Source organism: Eretmochelys imbricata, chromosome 14 (assembly GCF_965152235.1).
Source record: "Eretmochelys imbricata isolate rEreImb1 chromosome 14, rEreImb1.hap1, whole genome shotgun sequence".
NCBI lineage: Eukaryota > Metazoa > Chordata > Testudines > Cheloniidae > Eretmochelys > Eretmochelys imbricata.
This window is the reverse complement of record NC_135585.1, coordinates 22,003,300-22,017,396: the sequence shown is the minus strand read 5'-3', so window position 1 is coordinate 22,017,396 and position 14,097 is coordinate 22,003,300. Positions and strand designations below refer to the sequence as shown.

The window sequence follows — 14,097 nt, the reverse complement described above, 5'->3', positions numbered from 1 at the left end:
CTGATTCTGACAAGGAGCAAAGCAAAGGAATAGGAGGAGGCAGTGAATAGCTCCTGCTCTGCAGCCCCAGCTCCATGAGGATGGGGGGCAGAGAACTGAGCAAAATTCTCTGGCCTGGGCCATGCAGGGGGTGAGACTAGATGAACATGATGGTCCCCTCTGGCTTCTCTCCATGGTATCTCTTGCTTGCCCCGCAGCAGCCAGGGGAGCGGAGCCCAGCACTGAGTTTGGGGCACAGAAATTGTTCCCCAAAATAGACCTCTGGCACTGCATAGGGCCCTCTAGCAGAGAGAGCCCAAGATATTATTTGGCTATCTCCAGTTACAGTGGCTGGGGACTGTGGTTACTCACAACTGGATTAAACAACTGCACACAATCCCAGTCAATGGGCGAGTTGGGAATTCAGCCATAAGGCTGTGGGAGCAGGGACCGTGTTTTCTCATGTCTGTACAGTGCCTGGCACATGCTGGGTATAGCTGCAATATAAATGAAGTGTAATGCCACCATCATTTTCAACATGGAGCCAAATTCACTGTTGGTATGAATTGCCCAGAGACCACTGAATGGAGCTGGACCAGTTTACACCAGCATAGAATCTGGCCCAGGGCTTTCTAATAGCTGCAAAATTGCTCATCCTTCACCCTGGTGCTTAAAGCGGCAGCAACGGTAAGTGCCATGGGTTTAGTCTGATTGGAAACAGTGTAATCTGGGAGATTTGTGATTGTGAGTTAGAAAGTTCTGCATTCGAATTCTGGCTCCGATACTGACTCTTTCTGTGGCCGTGAGCACGTTACTTCCGCTCTCTGCCTCACTTTCCCCATTATCAAATGGGGATAATAAGTGACCTACCTCACATGGGTGTTCGGGGGCTAATGTTTGTGCAATGCCGGGAATATGTTTTACACCTTAACACTTGGCATTTTATCACATGGGCAAGTGCAAATCATTTCAGGGCATGGTCTTAGCCTGAGTATCAAGCGAGTGAAACATCCTCCCCACCCCCACCCTCCATGCTCCATATCTAGGAAGTTCCCCAGGAGGAACACGGAACCTAGTCACTATGCAAACAATCAGTGTCACTGACTAATGACAATTACTGAAGGCAACTGTCACTGCTAAGGTACACATCACACAGGCATTCGGAAAGGGAACCCTGCCCAGGATGGGAGGCTCAGAGACTGGCCAAACTCTGACATCTGGTTGAAAGGTTAATGTGGCTCTTCAGGGGGTGTTCTCAGAACAAATGATTCAATGGTGTATCAGAACATACAAGATCTGTGCCAAAGAGCCTAGCACTCAGCAGCATTCCCCTCTCCCGGCTTGCAAATGTACTTGATTTCTTGCCTAACTGAAGGCCAGTGCTTAATGGTGACATGTCATATTGTCCTGTCCTTTCTTTTTGTAAGTCCTGAACAAAGCAGGGAATGTCTCTCTAAGATTCTGGGAAATCAGGAGAGGAAGAGATGATTCACTCCCAGGAATATCTGAACTCTAGAGAACTCTTGGCAGCTCTGAAGTTTCTGGTGACAATAAGTTTCCCGAGATGATGGATCACCACATCTAGCTTCACAGATCCAGTAACCACCCCAAACACACCAGGAAATCTGCTAACTGCAGCCAGGCACTCAGCTACCACAGAATACGCTCCAAAGAGAGTGTTTGGGATATACACCTTAACACACTTAAAACTGCCTTCACCAAACAAGGGCACTCCACCAGTGAAGTAGATTGCATCATGGAACAGGCCACCCAAATACCCCAAGAGAAGCTGCTTTAATATGGAAATATAATCTCCTTCAACTGCACACCCTTATTTCTGCCCTACCCTTTCCAACTATCTGAAGGGGGGAACCAAAGAGGATGGAGCTCGGCTGTTCTCAGTGATGGCAGATGACAGAACAAGGAGCAATGGTCACAAGTTGCAGTGGGGGAGGTCTAGGTTGGATATTAAGAAACACTATTTCACTAGGAGGGTGGTGAAGCACTGGAATGGGTTACCTAGGGAGATGGTGGAATTTCCATCCTTAGAGGTTTTTAAGGCCTGTCTTGACAAAGCCCTGGCTGGGATGATTTAGCTGGGGTTGGGCCTGCTCTGAGCAGGGGGTTGGACTAGATCACTGGTTCTCAAACTTTTTTTCCACGGACCACTTGAAAATTGGTGAGGGTCTCGGTGGACCACTTAATGATCTTTTCAAATGTTGTTTGTACCATTAGCTAAGTATTGTAAAGTGCTTTGGATAAAAGCGCTATATAAAAATACCCTTAATAATAATAATAATAATAATAATAATATTTTTTTGTTCTACAAATAAAAGCACACAACTCATATTTTAATATCAGTAGTCTTACCTTTCTAATGTGATGGATGTGCCCTCTCTCCCCTGCTGTGGCAGCCCCCGAGCTGGGGCTGGGAAGGAGGGGGGTCTCTCCCTCTCTCCCCCACGATGGCAGCCCCCAAGGTGGGGCTGGGAAGGAGGGGAGTCTCTCCCCCGCCACAGCAGCCGCAGAGCTGAGGCTGGGAAGGAGGGCTGTCTCTCCCTGCCAGCCGCAGCCCTGGAGCTGGGGAAAGTCGCCTCTTTCTCCAGCCGCCGCAGCCCTGCACATCCCAAATTCCCCGCACCTCCCCCTCTTCTCAGCCCACTGCCCCCTCCCACCTACCCTATTCCCCCCAAGGCCACCACCTCACCTTACAGGTGTGTCTTCTCCAGGGTCCAGGCACCTAATTAGTGGAGCCACGTCTGTGCGGCTCCACTCATTAGGTGGGTGGCCCTTCATTCTCTTGTGTGCTGCCACCCAGGCACGCACCTTGGAGGGAACTATCCGCGAACCACCTGAATGGAGCTCGCGGACCACTGGTGGTCCGTGGACCACAGTTTGAGAACCTCTGGACTAGATGACCTCCTGAGGTCTCTTCCAACTTTAATCTTCTATGATTCTTGTGACGGGATCCCTGGGGTGCAGCCTGGGACCATGGGACCGCTGTGCCCCCTTAACTCTCTCCAGCCTGAGCCATCTCTCACCATGCCTTTTCAGTGACCAGCAGCAAACCCCTCCAGGCGCTGTGATCACTCAGCACAACTGCATGTGGAGCCCCTGAGGAGAAGGTTCTGGAGGAGCTGGAAAAGGGGCTGCAGCCTGGTGTATTCAAGATAGATGTGCACCAGGGTCTCCCTCATGCTGCAAAAGGGGCAAATATCAGGGAGGGAGGTGAACCACACCAAATACATGGCTGTGCTCACAACTTTGTGAAGGAGCACCAACTAATATCCCCGGTAGGCCGCAGGACTAGGGTGGAATACAAACTGACCCACCGGGACTCCTCACCTTCCATGGGTGATCCTGCCACTTGGTGTCAGGGCAGGACACAAGGGTGAGGAAGGGTATGGAGCATGAGTGTGTACAGTTGCTACCCAGGCCCAGTTTGGAGACGGCCCAGCTGCAAGTCACACAGCTGGCTTAGGTATTGTAAAGTGAGCGGCTGGGGGATGGTTCGCGGGGCGAAGGTTTGATGGCAATGTCCGAAGGGTCAGGGGTAAGGGGGATCAGGGAGCATCCTTCCACAGGACCCCCTTGAGGAAGGCCTGAGAGGCGGGCATGTAGGAGTAAGACTGTATAGTGCAGAAGGGTGGTAGAAATCCGCATTGTAAATAAACTGCACCGGGTGTTTTACCAGCATAAAGGTCTCTGAGCGGTCTGTGGACTTGAGCAGAGAGAGGAATGAGTGGTCCCTGCCATACTTATTCACCTTTCTATTCTCATATTAATCCTCATCTTCTCCAATTTAATAATTTATCATGTGGAACTGCTTCGAATATCTTACTGAAATCCAGGTAGATTAGATCAACAGCACTTCCTCTGTCTCGAAAATCACTTATCTTCTCAAAGAAAGAAATCAGGAGGGTCTGGCACAATCTACCTTTTGTAAAACCATGTTGTATTTTATCCCAATTACTGTTTACCTCTATGTCCTTAACTACTCTCGCTTTCAAAACTTGTTCTAAGATCATGCATACAATTGAGGTCAAACAAATGGACCTTGCATTATTGATTTTAATTTTCTTTGCAAGGTCCAGCTCTACCCATCTTCCGTTCCTTGTATGCGTTTTGCTTTCTCTGAATAACCTCTTTGAGATGCTTGTTCTGTAAACCTTCCCTATGATTTTTTCCTCTTTGCTTGGAATGCAGGCTTCAGATAGCTTCTGCAACTTTGACTTAAAGTAATTCCAATCCTTCTCCACAATCAAACCGGTGAGTTCTTCAGTCTAGTCTAATTCCCTTAATATTTTAAAGTTGTCCGTTTGAAATCAAGGACCTAGTTTCAAACCTATTTTTGTTTATCCTTCCTTTTAGCTTCCTCAGAAAGCAGAGGACATTGGGTCACTAGCTGAGGGAGGGGGGCTCGCAGGAAGAGAGAAAATAGCCCTGTGTGCTGGAACAGGAAGCAGGAGTTCACTGATAGGTTCCGCCCCAATGATGATCAAGCTTACTCAGAGCCTTTACTGGACTTCAAGGGAACATACCCCAGCACATGAGGGAGAGCTGGGAAACTGAGCACACAGCTGTGCCATTGTGGTTTCTTAATCTACAGCTCGCCCTCATGTGCTGTCAGCCCTTTTGTGTGAGATGCAGCATCACACACACAGTTCCTGAGCTGGGGCGGGGATCCTGACAAATGTATTACTTAATCCAGGCATACCATGTGGTTGAGTCTTTCCCGTGTGTAGTCATATACTGAACCACACCCAGCCTCCAGCTTCAAATCTTCACCCACTCACTGAAGGTGAAGTATAATTTCTTTGCAAATAGAATTGCTCTCCATTTTAGTGTAAAAGCATTTTTCCTGGCCAAGCTGCTCCCAACAGACACTGATCCTAACAAATACCTTGCCCTCACCTGAAGTTGACTATGAGCTGCTAAATGGAAGTTCCAGGAGGACTCATAAGCGAATAGATTTAAGATATAGAAAAGACCGGTTGACTCCACCCTACTGCCAGAGCAAAATTATTCCCTTGTCTGTGCTCTGTGTCCCCTGTAGCTACAGAATTTACTCTGTTAACTGTTTCATTGCTGATCATTCAGAGCATGTTACTAATACATTAAAACTATTAAGGTTGTTTAGCTTGCAGGATTGCATTATGCAAATATATTAAAGCCAGCTGTAGTGTGTAATAACAGACTAAGTGACCTCTTAGGTCACAATGCCTGCTCTCAGCAATGACCTGCTGCCCCTCTTGAGAAATATCCAGACAGAGGCAGGAGCTGTGGTCCAGGAGGGCACCTGGAGTGAAGCAGCGGGGTAGAACAACAGCAGATGCTGCATGGAATAGACAAAGGCTGGGGCTTCTTTCAGAAGAGCACCCATCATGCCAAACCCTATGATTCAATCCAGCTAGTGGACTAACACCTGGGAGAGATTTTGCAAGGAGGACTTTAGGATCCCTGCTGTGCCCTCTGATAGGACTAGCCATCTTGCCAATGCCAAGGCAAAGAAGAGGATGGTTACAACAGCAGCAAAGGTACCGTGTACACCCCTCTATAGGAGTAAGGTAAAGGAATAAGTGCATGTACCAGCATACCATGCTGCATGGCCTATCATAGCCCCCAAGCCACTGCTGAACAGGGTTTTTGACTTACGTGCTCACTTTATTTTAGACTCAATAGCCTCTGCTGTTAGAAACTGGCATATTTTTATTATTTGTATTCCTCTATCGCCTCGGAGCCCTAGTCCTGGATCAGGACCCCACTGGCATAAGGCCACTGACTTTAGGGGACCTTTGCTGATTGACACCAGTAGATAATCTGGCACACAGCCATCATTGACAGCAAAAAGGGATGTGAGAAAATAACAGAGCATCCTTGTTAGGACAGTAGTTCTGCTTGCTATGCACTGGTTCTAGAAGTTGCTATCCCTTTAAGACCATGGGGCTGGTTGTCACTAGACTGATTCTGGGATGATTGTTGCTAAGGGATGAGCTTGCTCCAGCATTATCCCACTGGCCTTGATGCAGAAACCTTCTGCTGATGGCACATAAAACTCCTCTTGGGGAGCTTGTTCTGTTCGGCGGTCAAACAAACCAGCACAATTTTCACATGCAGGCACCAAAAAAGGATGTCTGGAACCTGCCTCTGGGGCCACAAATTGGCCCTTATGCCCGTAGGATGGACATTTATGCTCCACCTGAGCATCCAGGACTTGGACTTCCTATTAAAGTCCCCATGTTTGAAAACTGGGTCCACTGAAGTGAAATCTAATCATCCAAAGAGAGGTAAGATCACCTCCCCTTCTGTTTATCTCGTTTGACACAATCTGGCAACATGGGCCCAGATCTTCAGCTGCATTCAAAGAGCATTCAGCACAGCTCACATGAGGAGGCAGAACAAAGGTGCCTTTTTCACTCGCTCCCTCCAATCTTGGGCCATCTGTGCACCACTCTGGCCCTGTGACACAAGTTAGAGAAGCCTGAGGGCTGCTCTAAATTATGCCATCTGACCCTAGGGGATACAGGAGCTGGGGATCACTGGACCATAAGGGAGCCCTGGCTACACCCGGTCACACTCTGTTTGTCAGCAGCAGAGGGGTGCAGTAGGAACCAGTATGGTGATCTTCACCATAACAGGTTGCCCCTGTGCTAGTCGGATCCTCCCATGGCTGGTAACAGTTATTCTAGGGCCATTTTGCACTGGTGGGGCAGCTATGGGGTAATAATCTCATTAGAATTCTACCCAGGCTGTAGGGGAGCAGAGCCTGCCAACCTAGATCAGCTGGCCAGGAAGTGGTGTTGCCCTGGGAATACCAGCCTACACACTGCCCAGAACAGACCAGAGAAATGGGAAGTTAGTTACTGCAGCACCATTGAAGAGTAGTGTCTCCTCCCCTTCCCCTGCCAAAGGGAGATTTTAATCCCCTCCACTCACAAACAAACAAGGAAAAGAAACAGCATTTGCTCTTTAAAGTGGCTTTCTTCCTTTTAAAAAAAACACCTCCCCCTCTTTCTCCCTTTCTGTTCTTATTAAAGGCCATAAAATATCCGTCCAGCCTGAGCTCCTCACCTTGAGAGTCATAAAGGATCTAAGCCATTTTTTCCCCCCATTCTGGTTTCTAATAAGCAAACATGGATCAGTGGTGGATTGTAATGGAAATCCCTTAGAAATGCATGGGACAGCCCCATGTGAGGCAAACAAAGATTTCAGCCTCATTGGGCTGAAATTTTCCATGCTGGGTGTCTATCTTGGGCTGAATATGTCTGGAAAAGTTCAGCCAGCCTCCTGGGAAACCTGAGTCCCAAGCCAATTCAGCAACACTGCAGGCTTTGTGCAAAGCACGCTTGTCTGAAAGATCACCCCCCCCCCCCGTATTTTTAATTTAACATGCAAATTACACGATTCCTCTGATCGGAGGAGTTCAAAGCTCTTTACCAATATGGATTGTTTCACAACCTGTCAGTGAGGTAGGTCTCTAATTATTTGTATTATAGTAGAACCTAGCAGCCTCAATCAATATGAAGGCCGCATTGTGCTAGGTGCTGTACACCCATAGAATGGAAAGACAGCCTCTGTCCCAAGAAGCTTGAAATCTAAACAGACAAAGGAGCAGTGGGTGACGTGACTTGGACACCATCATCGCTCCAGTCACTGGCATAGCTGGGAACCCCTGCTCTGACTTCTAGTCCAGTGTCCTAGCCACTGAATCACATTGCCTCTGCATATTATATCTGTTATATATCTGAGAAACAGGCACAGGGAAGTGTGACTTACCCAAGGCCTTCACAATGCGTCACTCACAGCACGTAGGATGTAGGATTTGTGTCTCTGCTGAACTGCTTGGGATCTGGTCCTTCAGCCCCAGGGTCAGTGGGACTGTTCACAGTGTTGGGGCCTGGCGGCCATAACACTGACAGAAACTGCACAGCGCTTCCAAGTGGGCATAACCGCTACCAGATTCCGTGGAACGCCAGCGTTCAGCGGCGGCTGTGAGGGTACTTGGCCGCGCGTGTGGGGATCTGGGAAAGGGAGAGCCGTGCCCACCCTGTCGCCAAAGTGCACACAGGAGCTGGGAGGATCCAAGGCAGTGGTATCAGAAAAGTGCCAACCTGCTAGGAATCAGGGCCTGCAGCAGAGCCAGTCTCTGGGCCACCTGACGAGCACAGCTGGCTTGTATTAGGCCCTGAGATGTGGGAGGATCCCGAAGCTCAGGCTGCAGCCTGAGCCCAAATGTCTACACTGTAATTAATCAGCCCCTTAACCTGAGCCCTGGGAGCCTGAGCCAGCTGGCATGGGCCAACCTTGGGTGTCTAATTACAGTGTAGACATACGCTGAATCTGGCTCTGACCTGGGGCTCCAATTCCTGACTCATGACTCCTGCTCGAAGCACCAAGCATGATCATCCATGTCATGGGCGGTGCATGAGCTCCCCCTTTGGGGAGGCTAGCCATGCAGCCCCCGCTCCTGCTGCTCCTACCCCGCCCCCTGTCTGCCGGAGCCCCGAACCTTCTCCCCCCCACCCGGAAAAGCCCCATGCCAAACTGCCCCTGGCTGCCGGCCGAACCATCCCAGGTTGCTGGCCGGCACAGCGCTGGGTCGACTGCTGACCCCAGTGTCAGCCCCAGCCCCAGCTCCAGGCCACCGGCTGGCACCAGCTGGCCTCCAGCGGAGCTCCTGCCGGCTTCAGCGGAGAGGTTGGAATGTGAGTGGGGCCAGGGCCTGGGATAGGGGAAGCTTAGCCTCCCCTGGCCTATTATACCTGTTGCCCATGACCCAGTCCCAGTCACTGACACAGGCATATTGGATGTCTGGGGCAAAAAAAAAAAAAAAAATTCAAGCAGCCCAGGGCTATGAGACAAAGCTGGACTTTTATCGTAATGGCTGCTCTGGGCCAGGGTGCAGCTGGGCACCCCAACTGGCAGCTGGGAGCCTGTCTCTCTTGTTTCAGTGTAGCAGCCGTTAATTGTATCCAGTTTGCAAATTAATTCCAATTCAGCAGTCTCTTGTTGGAGTCTGCTTTTGAAGTTTTTTTTGTTGAAGAATTGCCATTTTTAGGTCTGTAATCAAGTGACCAAAGAGATTGAAGTGTTCTCTGACTGGTTTTTGAATGTTATAATTCCAACGAGAGACTGCTGAATTGGAATTAATTTGCAAACTGGATACAATTAACTTAGGCTTGAATAAAGACTGGGAGTGGATGGGTCATTACACGAAGTAAAACTATTTCCCCATGTTTATTCCCTCTCCCCCCCCCCCCGCCACTACTGTTCCTCACATGTTCTTGTCAATGGCTGGAAATGGCCCACCTTGCTTATCACTACAAAAGGTTTCCCCCCCCCCCCCACTCTCCTGCTGGTAATAGCTCACCTTACCAGATCACTCTGGTTACAGTGTGCATGGTAACACCCATTGTTTCATGTTCTCTGTGTATATAAATCTCCCCACTGTATTTTCCACTGAATGCATCTGATGAAGTGAGCTGTAGCTCACGAAAGCTTATGCTCAAATAAATTTGTTAGTCTCTAAGGTGCCACAAGTCCTCCTGTTCTTTTTGTCTCTCCTGTGCTCTCCATGGCCTCCTGCTGGCACATAAGTGGTGTGGCGGAGAAGCCAGTGGATGCCTGTGCAGCGGGGACAAAAGCCAAACTGGGGGAGGGAAAGGAGGAGACTGAGATGAAGTCTGGTGAGACTGGGACTGGAGGGAGATGGGGAGAGAAATTGGGTCTGGGACTGGCTGGGCGAAGAGCCTGGGAGTAGGAACTGTGGAGAGAGGGGAGGATAGGACAGATTGGACAAGGAAATTGGGAGCTGGATGGAGACTGGGATTGGGAGCTGGTGAGGGAAAAGGGATTTACTGGGAGCCAGTTGGATGCGGGACGGGGGAACAACAGTGAGATCAGACAAGGAGCTGGAGGGGGGACAGTGGGACTGCCTGGGCAAGGAGACTGGTGCGGGGGGAAATGGGAATGGGAACAAGGGGAGACAGAACTGACAAGGAGCCGGGGTGCGGGGAGGGACCTCGGCAAACAGACTGGGAGAAGGAGCCAGGGAGGGGGAGCCTGTGGCAAGGAGACAGAGATGGAGACTGAATGAGGAGCTCAGGGAGGGAGACTAGGATGGGGAGTCAGTGGGGGATGAGTGAGACAGATTGGACAAGGAGCTGGAAGGGGTGAACTGAGACTGGCTGGGGAAGGAGACTGGGACTGAGAGTAGGGGGGTCTGATTTGCAAAAGTGCTGAGGGTCATGCATAGGAATAAAAATTTGGCCGCTTTTGGAGGGGCACTTTCTGTGCCCCCTATGGCCAGAGGAGCTGTCTCTTCCTCTCCCTCCTCCATGGCCCCGGGGCTGGTGGGGCTGTCATCTCCTGCCCTGGCCCGGGGCCAGGCTGATGCGGGGGGCATGTCCCTGCTTGCCCCCACTTGCGCACGCCCCTGCTGAGCACTCACAGCTACAACTGATATCAGTGGGAGCTATGCTTTGAATGTATAAAGTGCTGTATAACGCTAAGTACTCTGAAAAAATCCTATACTAATTGTCTCCAGCCAGACACCAAAATTAGCGGATAGTTTTGACTTTAATCTTTCTGTGCCTCAGTTCTCCATCTGTAAAATGGGAACAATACCATCCCCACAGCTCACAGGAGGTTGTAAGAAAAAATCAGTTAATATTTGTGAAGCACTTGGGTACTGTAGTGATGAGTCATAGGCTGGGTCTGCACTTAAAATGGTACAGTGGCACAGCTGTAGTGCGGCAGTGTAGACACGACTGTGAAAGGGGTGGTTCTCCAGTTACTGTGAAGAGCCACCTCCTCGAGAGGTGGTAGCTAGGTCAATGGAAGCGCACTGAAGGAGGCAAGGGTCCTGTGGAAGAAATATTATGTGATCGTGTAATTAAAGACTATCATGCATACACATAAGGGGTCTGAATTAAAGTTGCACAGGCAATCTTCATTCTGGCATTTCCTAGTTTTTGAGTGCTTGACTTTGCAACATTAATAATGGGGTGGGTTCCCCCCTTGTATAATGTGTATTTAAGGTCTGATCCAATACCCACTACAGTCAGGGGAATGACTCTGATGAGCATTTGTTAAGGCTTTGTGCCTGGTGGTATACAAAGTAACTACCACAATTCCCCATGAATGGTAGTAATGTGACATCCCTATAGTAACACAAATTGTTTACTGGCACTTGTACAACTTCCTTCAATCTGCTCTCGGCTTGCAGGCCTCTGAGAGAGGAAAATAGCTGGAAATGTTTTTGGTTGCGTAGCCGTCTGTGATCAATGTTTTGCACCCCTCCTGCTTAGTGAGAGACAGAAATGGATGTTTTTTTAAAGGAAATCTTGGAGCCTTCTCAACGGGATGCGTTCAATCACCTGACACAGATGGAAACGGCCACTGCTTGCGCCTTTAAGAACTCAGTGAAAGGTAAGATGACTGCACTGTGGGTGAGGTAGCTTGTACCTCCCCGGGTTTAATTCTGCTGCCATTGAAGTCGATGGCAAAGCTCCCTCTGAGATCTGTTGGAACAGGAGTGGCCATGCAAGCTCAAAGGTTAAATTCATCTACAGCTGAGCAAATATTGAAAAAAAACAAGCCCTCTAAAATACAGTCAAACTTAAATAAAGTCACTTTGACTGTGCTCACTCCCCTTGTGTGCTTGCTTTATGCTGGGGGGAGGGGGATTAAGTTCTGGGGTGGACCAGCCCTTAAGCTCAACTGCTCAAATATTCACCAAAACCAAATTGCAAAATATGGAGCCAACCAGGGACAGTGAGAATTGTTCTCTGTGAATTTTTCCCTTGACTATGCAGTTTGAAAGTTGTGCTCTTGTTGGTTAGTTCATTCAATCAATCAGGAAATTAAATCAATTCCATGTTTCTTACGGAACTCAGCAGGAAGTTTGAATATGCACTAAAAGCTATTTGGAAATTATCTGCAGACCTATCATTATTCACTGACGAACTCTGTGATTCATTTTCAATATACTGGAGAATATTGGAATTTGTTCACGGACAATTAAACAGAAAGAGGTGATACTGATCAGATAAGTGGTTTGTCACAAATCATTTTCCCACCTGTAAATTCTGCTCTCTGAAGTCCCCACTGAGTGACGTACCTGAGTGGAGAAAATTGGTCCCAGGAATTTAAGTATTAGCTTATTCTACAGGGTCTTGCCAGTTAGGATCACAAGGTGTGTAACTTTCAGCAGATAGCATGAAGAGGATTCTCAGTGTAAATGAGTACGGCTCAAATGAGAACCTAGCCCAAAGTTGTCTAACATTGATTAGTCCTCTCTCTAAGCAGATTTAGTATTAACACAGTCGTGATTAAACTTATTTTCACAAGGCAGGCTTACTGTTTCCCTAGCTGAGTGCACTGTTTTGTAGTTGATTCAGTCCAGGGAGTCAAATATCAACACGTTATCTGTTTATTGCATGCTGTATGAATAGGTGCAATTGTTCTTGACTGGGATTCTGCTCTGTTGGCTCTCAGTGAAATTGGAAGTAGGAGTGATGCCAGAATCTCAAAGCAGAGCATTGAGCTGGCAAGTCACCCACTATATGACTGCCATGTGCTAGGATTGATTTCATGGAAGGACAGATGCAGCCTGGCTTCCATTCCCACCGAGGGCCTTGTACGGCCATTATGTGGTTACATACATACACGCCTGTGCTACAGAAACAGCAGCAGCATCTCTGCACGGTCTGCTGGGCACAGGATTTTGAAGTCAGCTGTTGGTAGCAGCTTTTAGAGGAATGGCTGCGGGGTGGAGTGGGGAGAGGGGAAATCTGTTGTATTTGGGCATTAATGTCAGGAAGCTCTCCGTCCTAAAGAGAGGTGATATTTCACAGAGAGTACTGGTATTCTAAAGGTGGAAGAGCACAGCATAGCAAACTATGGGTGTGTGACTTATTGTTTTAATTTAAATGTGTGCAAATACAGCCATACAATCTGTGATGTTTGGACATCTCTACTCCAGACCTGTCTTCTGTCCAAACTACAGTCTCAGCCTGTCTCTCTGGCATCTCCTTGTGGATGTCTAGCTGTCAGCTGGAGCTCAGGATGGCTAAGATTGCACTCCCTCTCCCCACTCCAAGCCGGCCTACTACTTCCTACTGTGGATAACACCGCCATTCCACTTGTCACTCAGGCTCGTAACCTGGGTGTCATCTTCGACTCGGACTTCTCTTTAGGTCCTCACAGCCAGACTGTCTGAGTCTTGGAGATTCTTCAGCAGAACTTCTAAGATCTGGCCTTTTCTGTCCATCCACACAGCCAACACTCTCTCCTCTGGCTCTCAGCTCGCTTTTTCATTATTGCAGCATTGTTCTCTGCGGCCTTGACAAAGGTAGTCATGCCCTGTTCATATCCATTTAGAAGGCTGCTCCAACAGTCATTTCCCTTGCCCATTGCTTGGACCATGTCATCCCTCTCTTAGCATCCCTCAATGGGTTCCCCTTTCTCTATTGCATCAGACCTATCTCCACCTGCCTATCATCTCTCATTGGTCACTGAAAGGTCGACTCCCGCCTCTGATCACCCGGTCATGATGCCAGCCTTCACTGCCCCCTTGTTCGATGTTAAATCAAGCACCTTTCTGCTTTCTCCCATGCTGCCTCACACACTTGGGAGGTGGCTGAGCATCGCCTCTCTGTGCCTCGGTTTCCCGTCTCTCAAATGGGCATAATAGTATTTCTCCACCTGTGTGTTGTGAAGACAAATTAATCAAAGATTCTGAGGCTCTCAGACTCTACAGCAATGAAGCATGGGTGGTAGTACTGCCAGTGACTGATAGAGGGTCAGAACTTCAGCCCTGGAAGCTCACAGCAGCTCTAAAGCCAACGTAATGGTCCCTTGAGAATTTCTCCCGTGGTGGGGCATCCTCTGGGTGCTGCAGAGGTGCTGTGTAAAATAGCCATTTGTGAGAGGCTGAGAAAGAGACCAAATGGTCTGGGGGCTGGGTAATGGTCTACAGTCTCTCGGTCACTAGTGTGAACACACTTACTTGGTGGGGACTAAAAGTAGTTACTGTTCAGTATGAAATGAGTCTGTGAAACAAATTCAGCCCTCGCTTAAGTCATCATCAGGAGGAGTTACACCCGCTGGCTAATG

General features: G+C 48.8%; 1 protein-coding gene across 1 annotated transcript in view; it reads left to right on the top strand.

Moving 5' to 3' along the window:
* Nucleotides 1–5,495: 5,495 nt before the first annotated feature.
* The window catches only part of CDRT4 (CMT1A duplicated region transcript 4), a 63,422-nt gene continuing 54,820 nt past the window's right edge, over nucleotides 5,496–14,097 (top strand). The window contains exons 1-2 of the mRNA XM_077833192.1: nucleotides 5,496–5,516; nucleotides 11,319–11,409. Of these exons, the coding sequence (XP_077689318.1) occupies nucleotides 5,496–5,516; nucleotides 11,319–11,409 (112 nt within the window). The remainder of the gene's footprint in view (nucleotides 5,517–11,318; nucleotides 11,410–14,097) is intronic.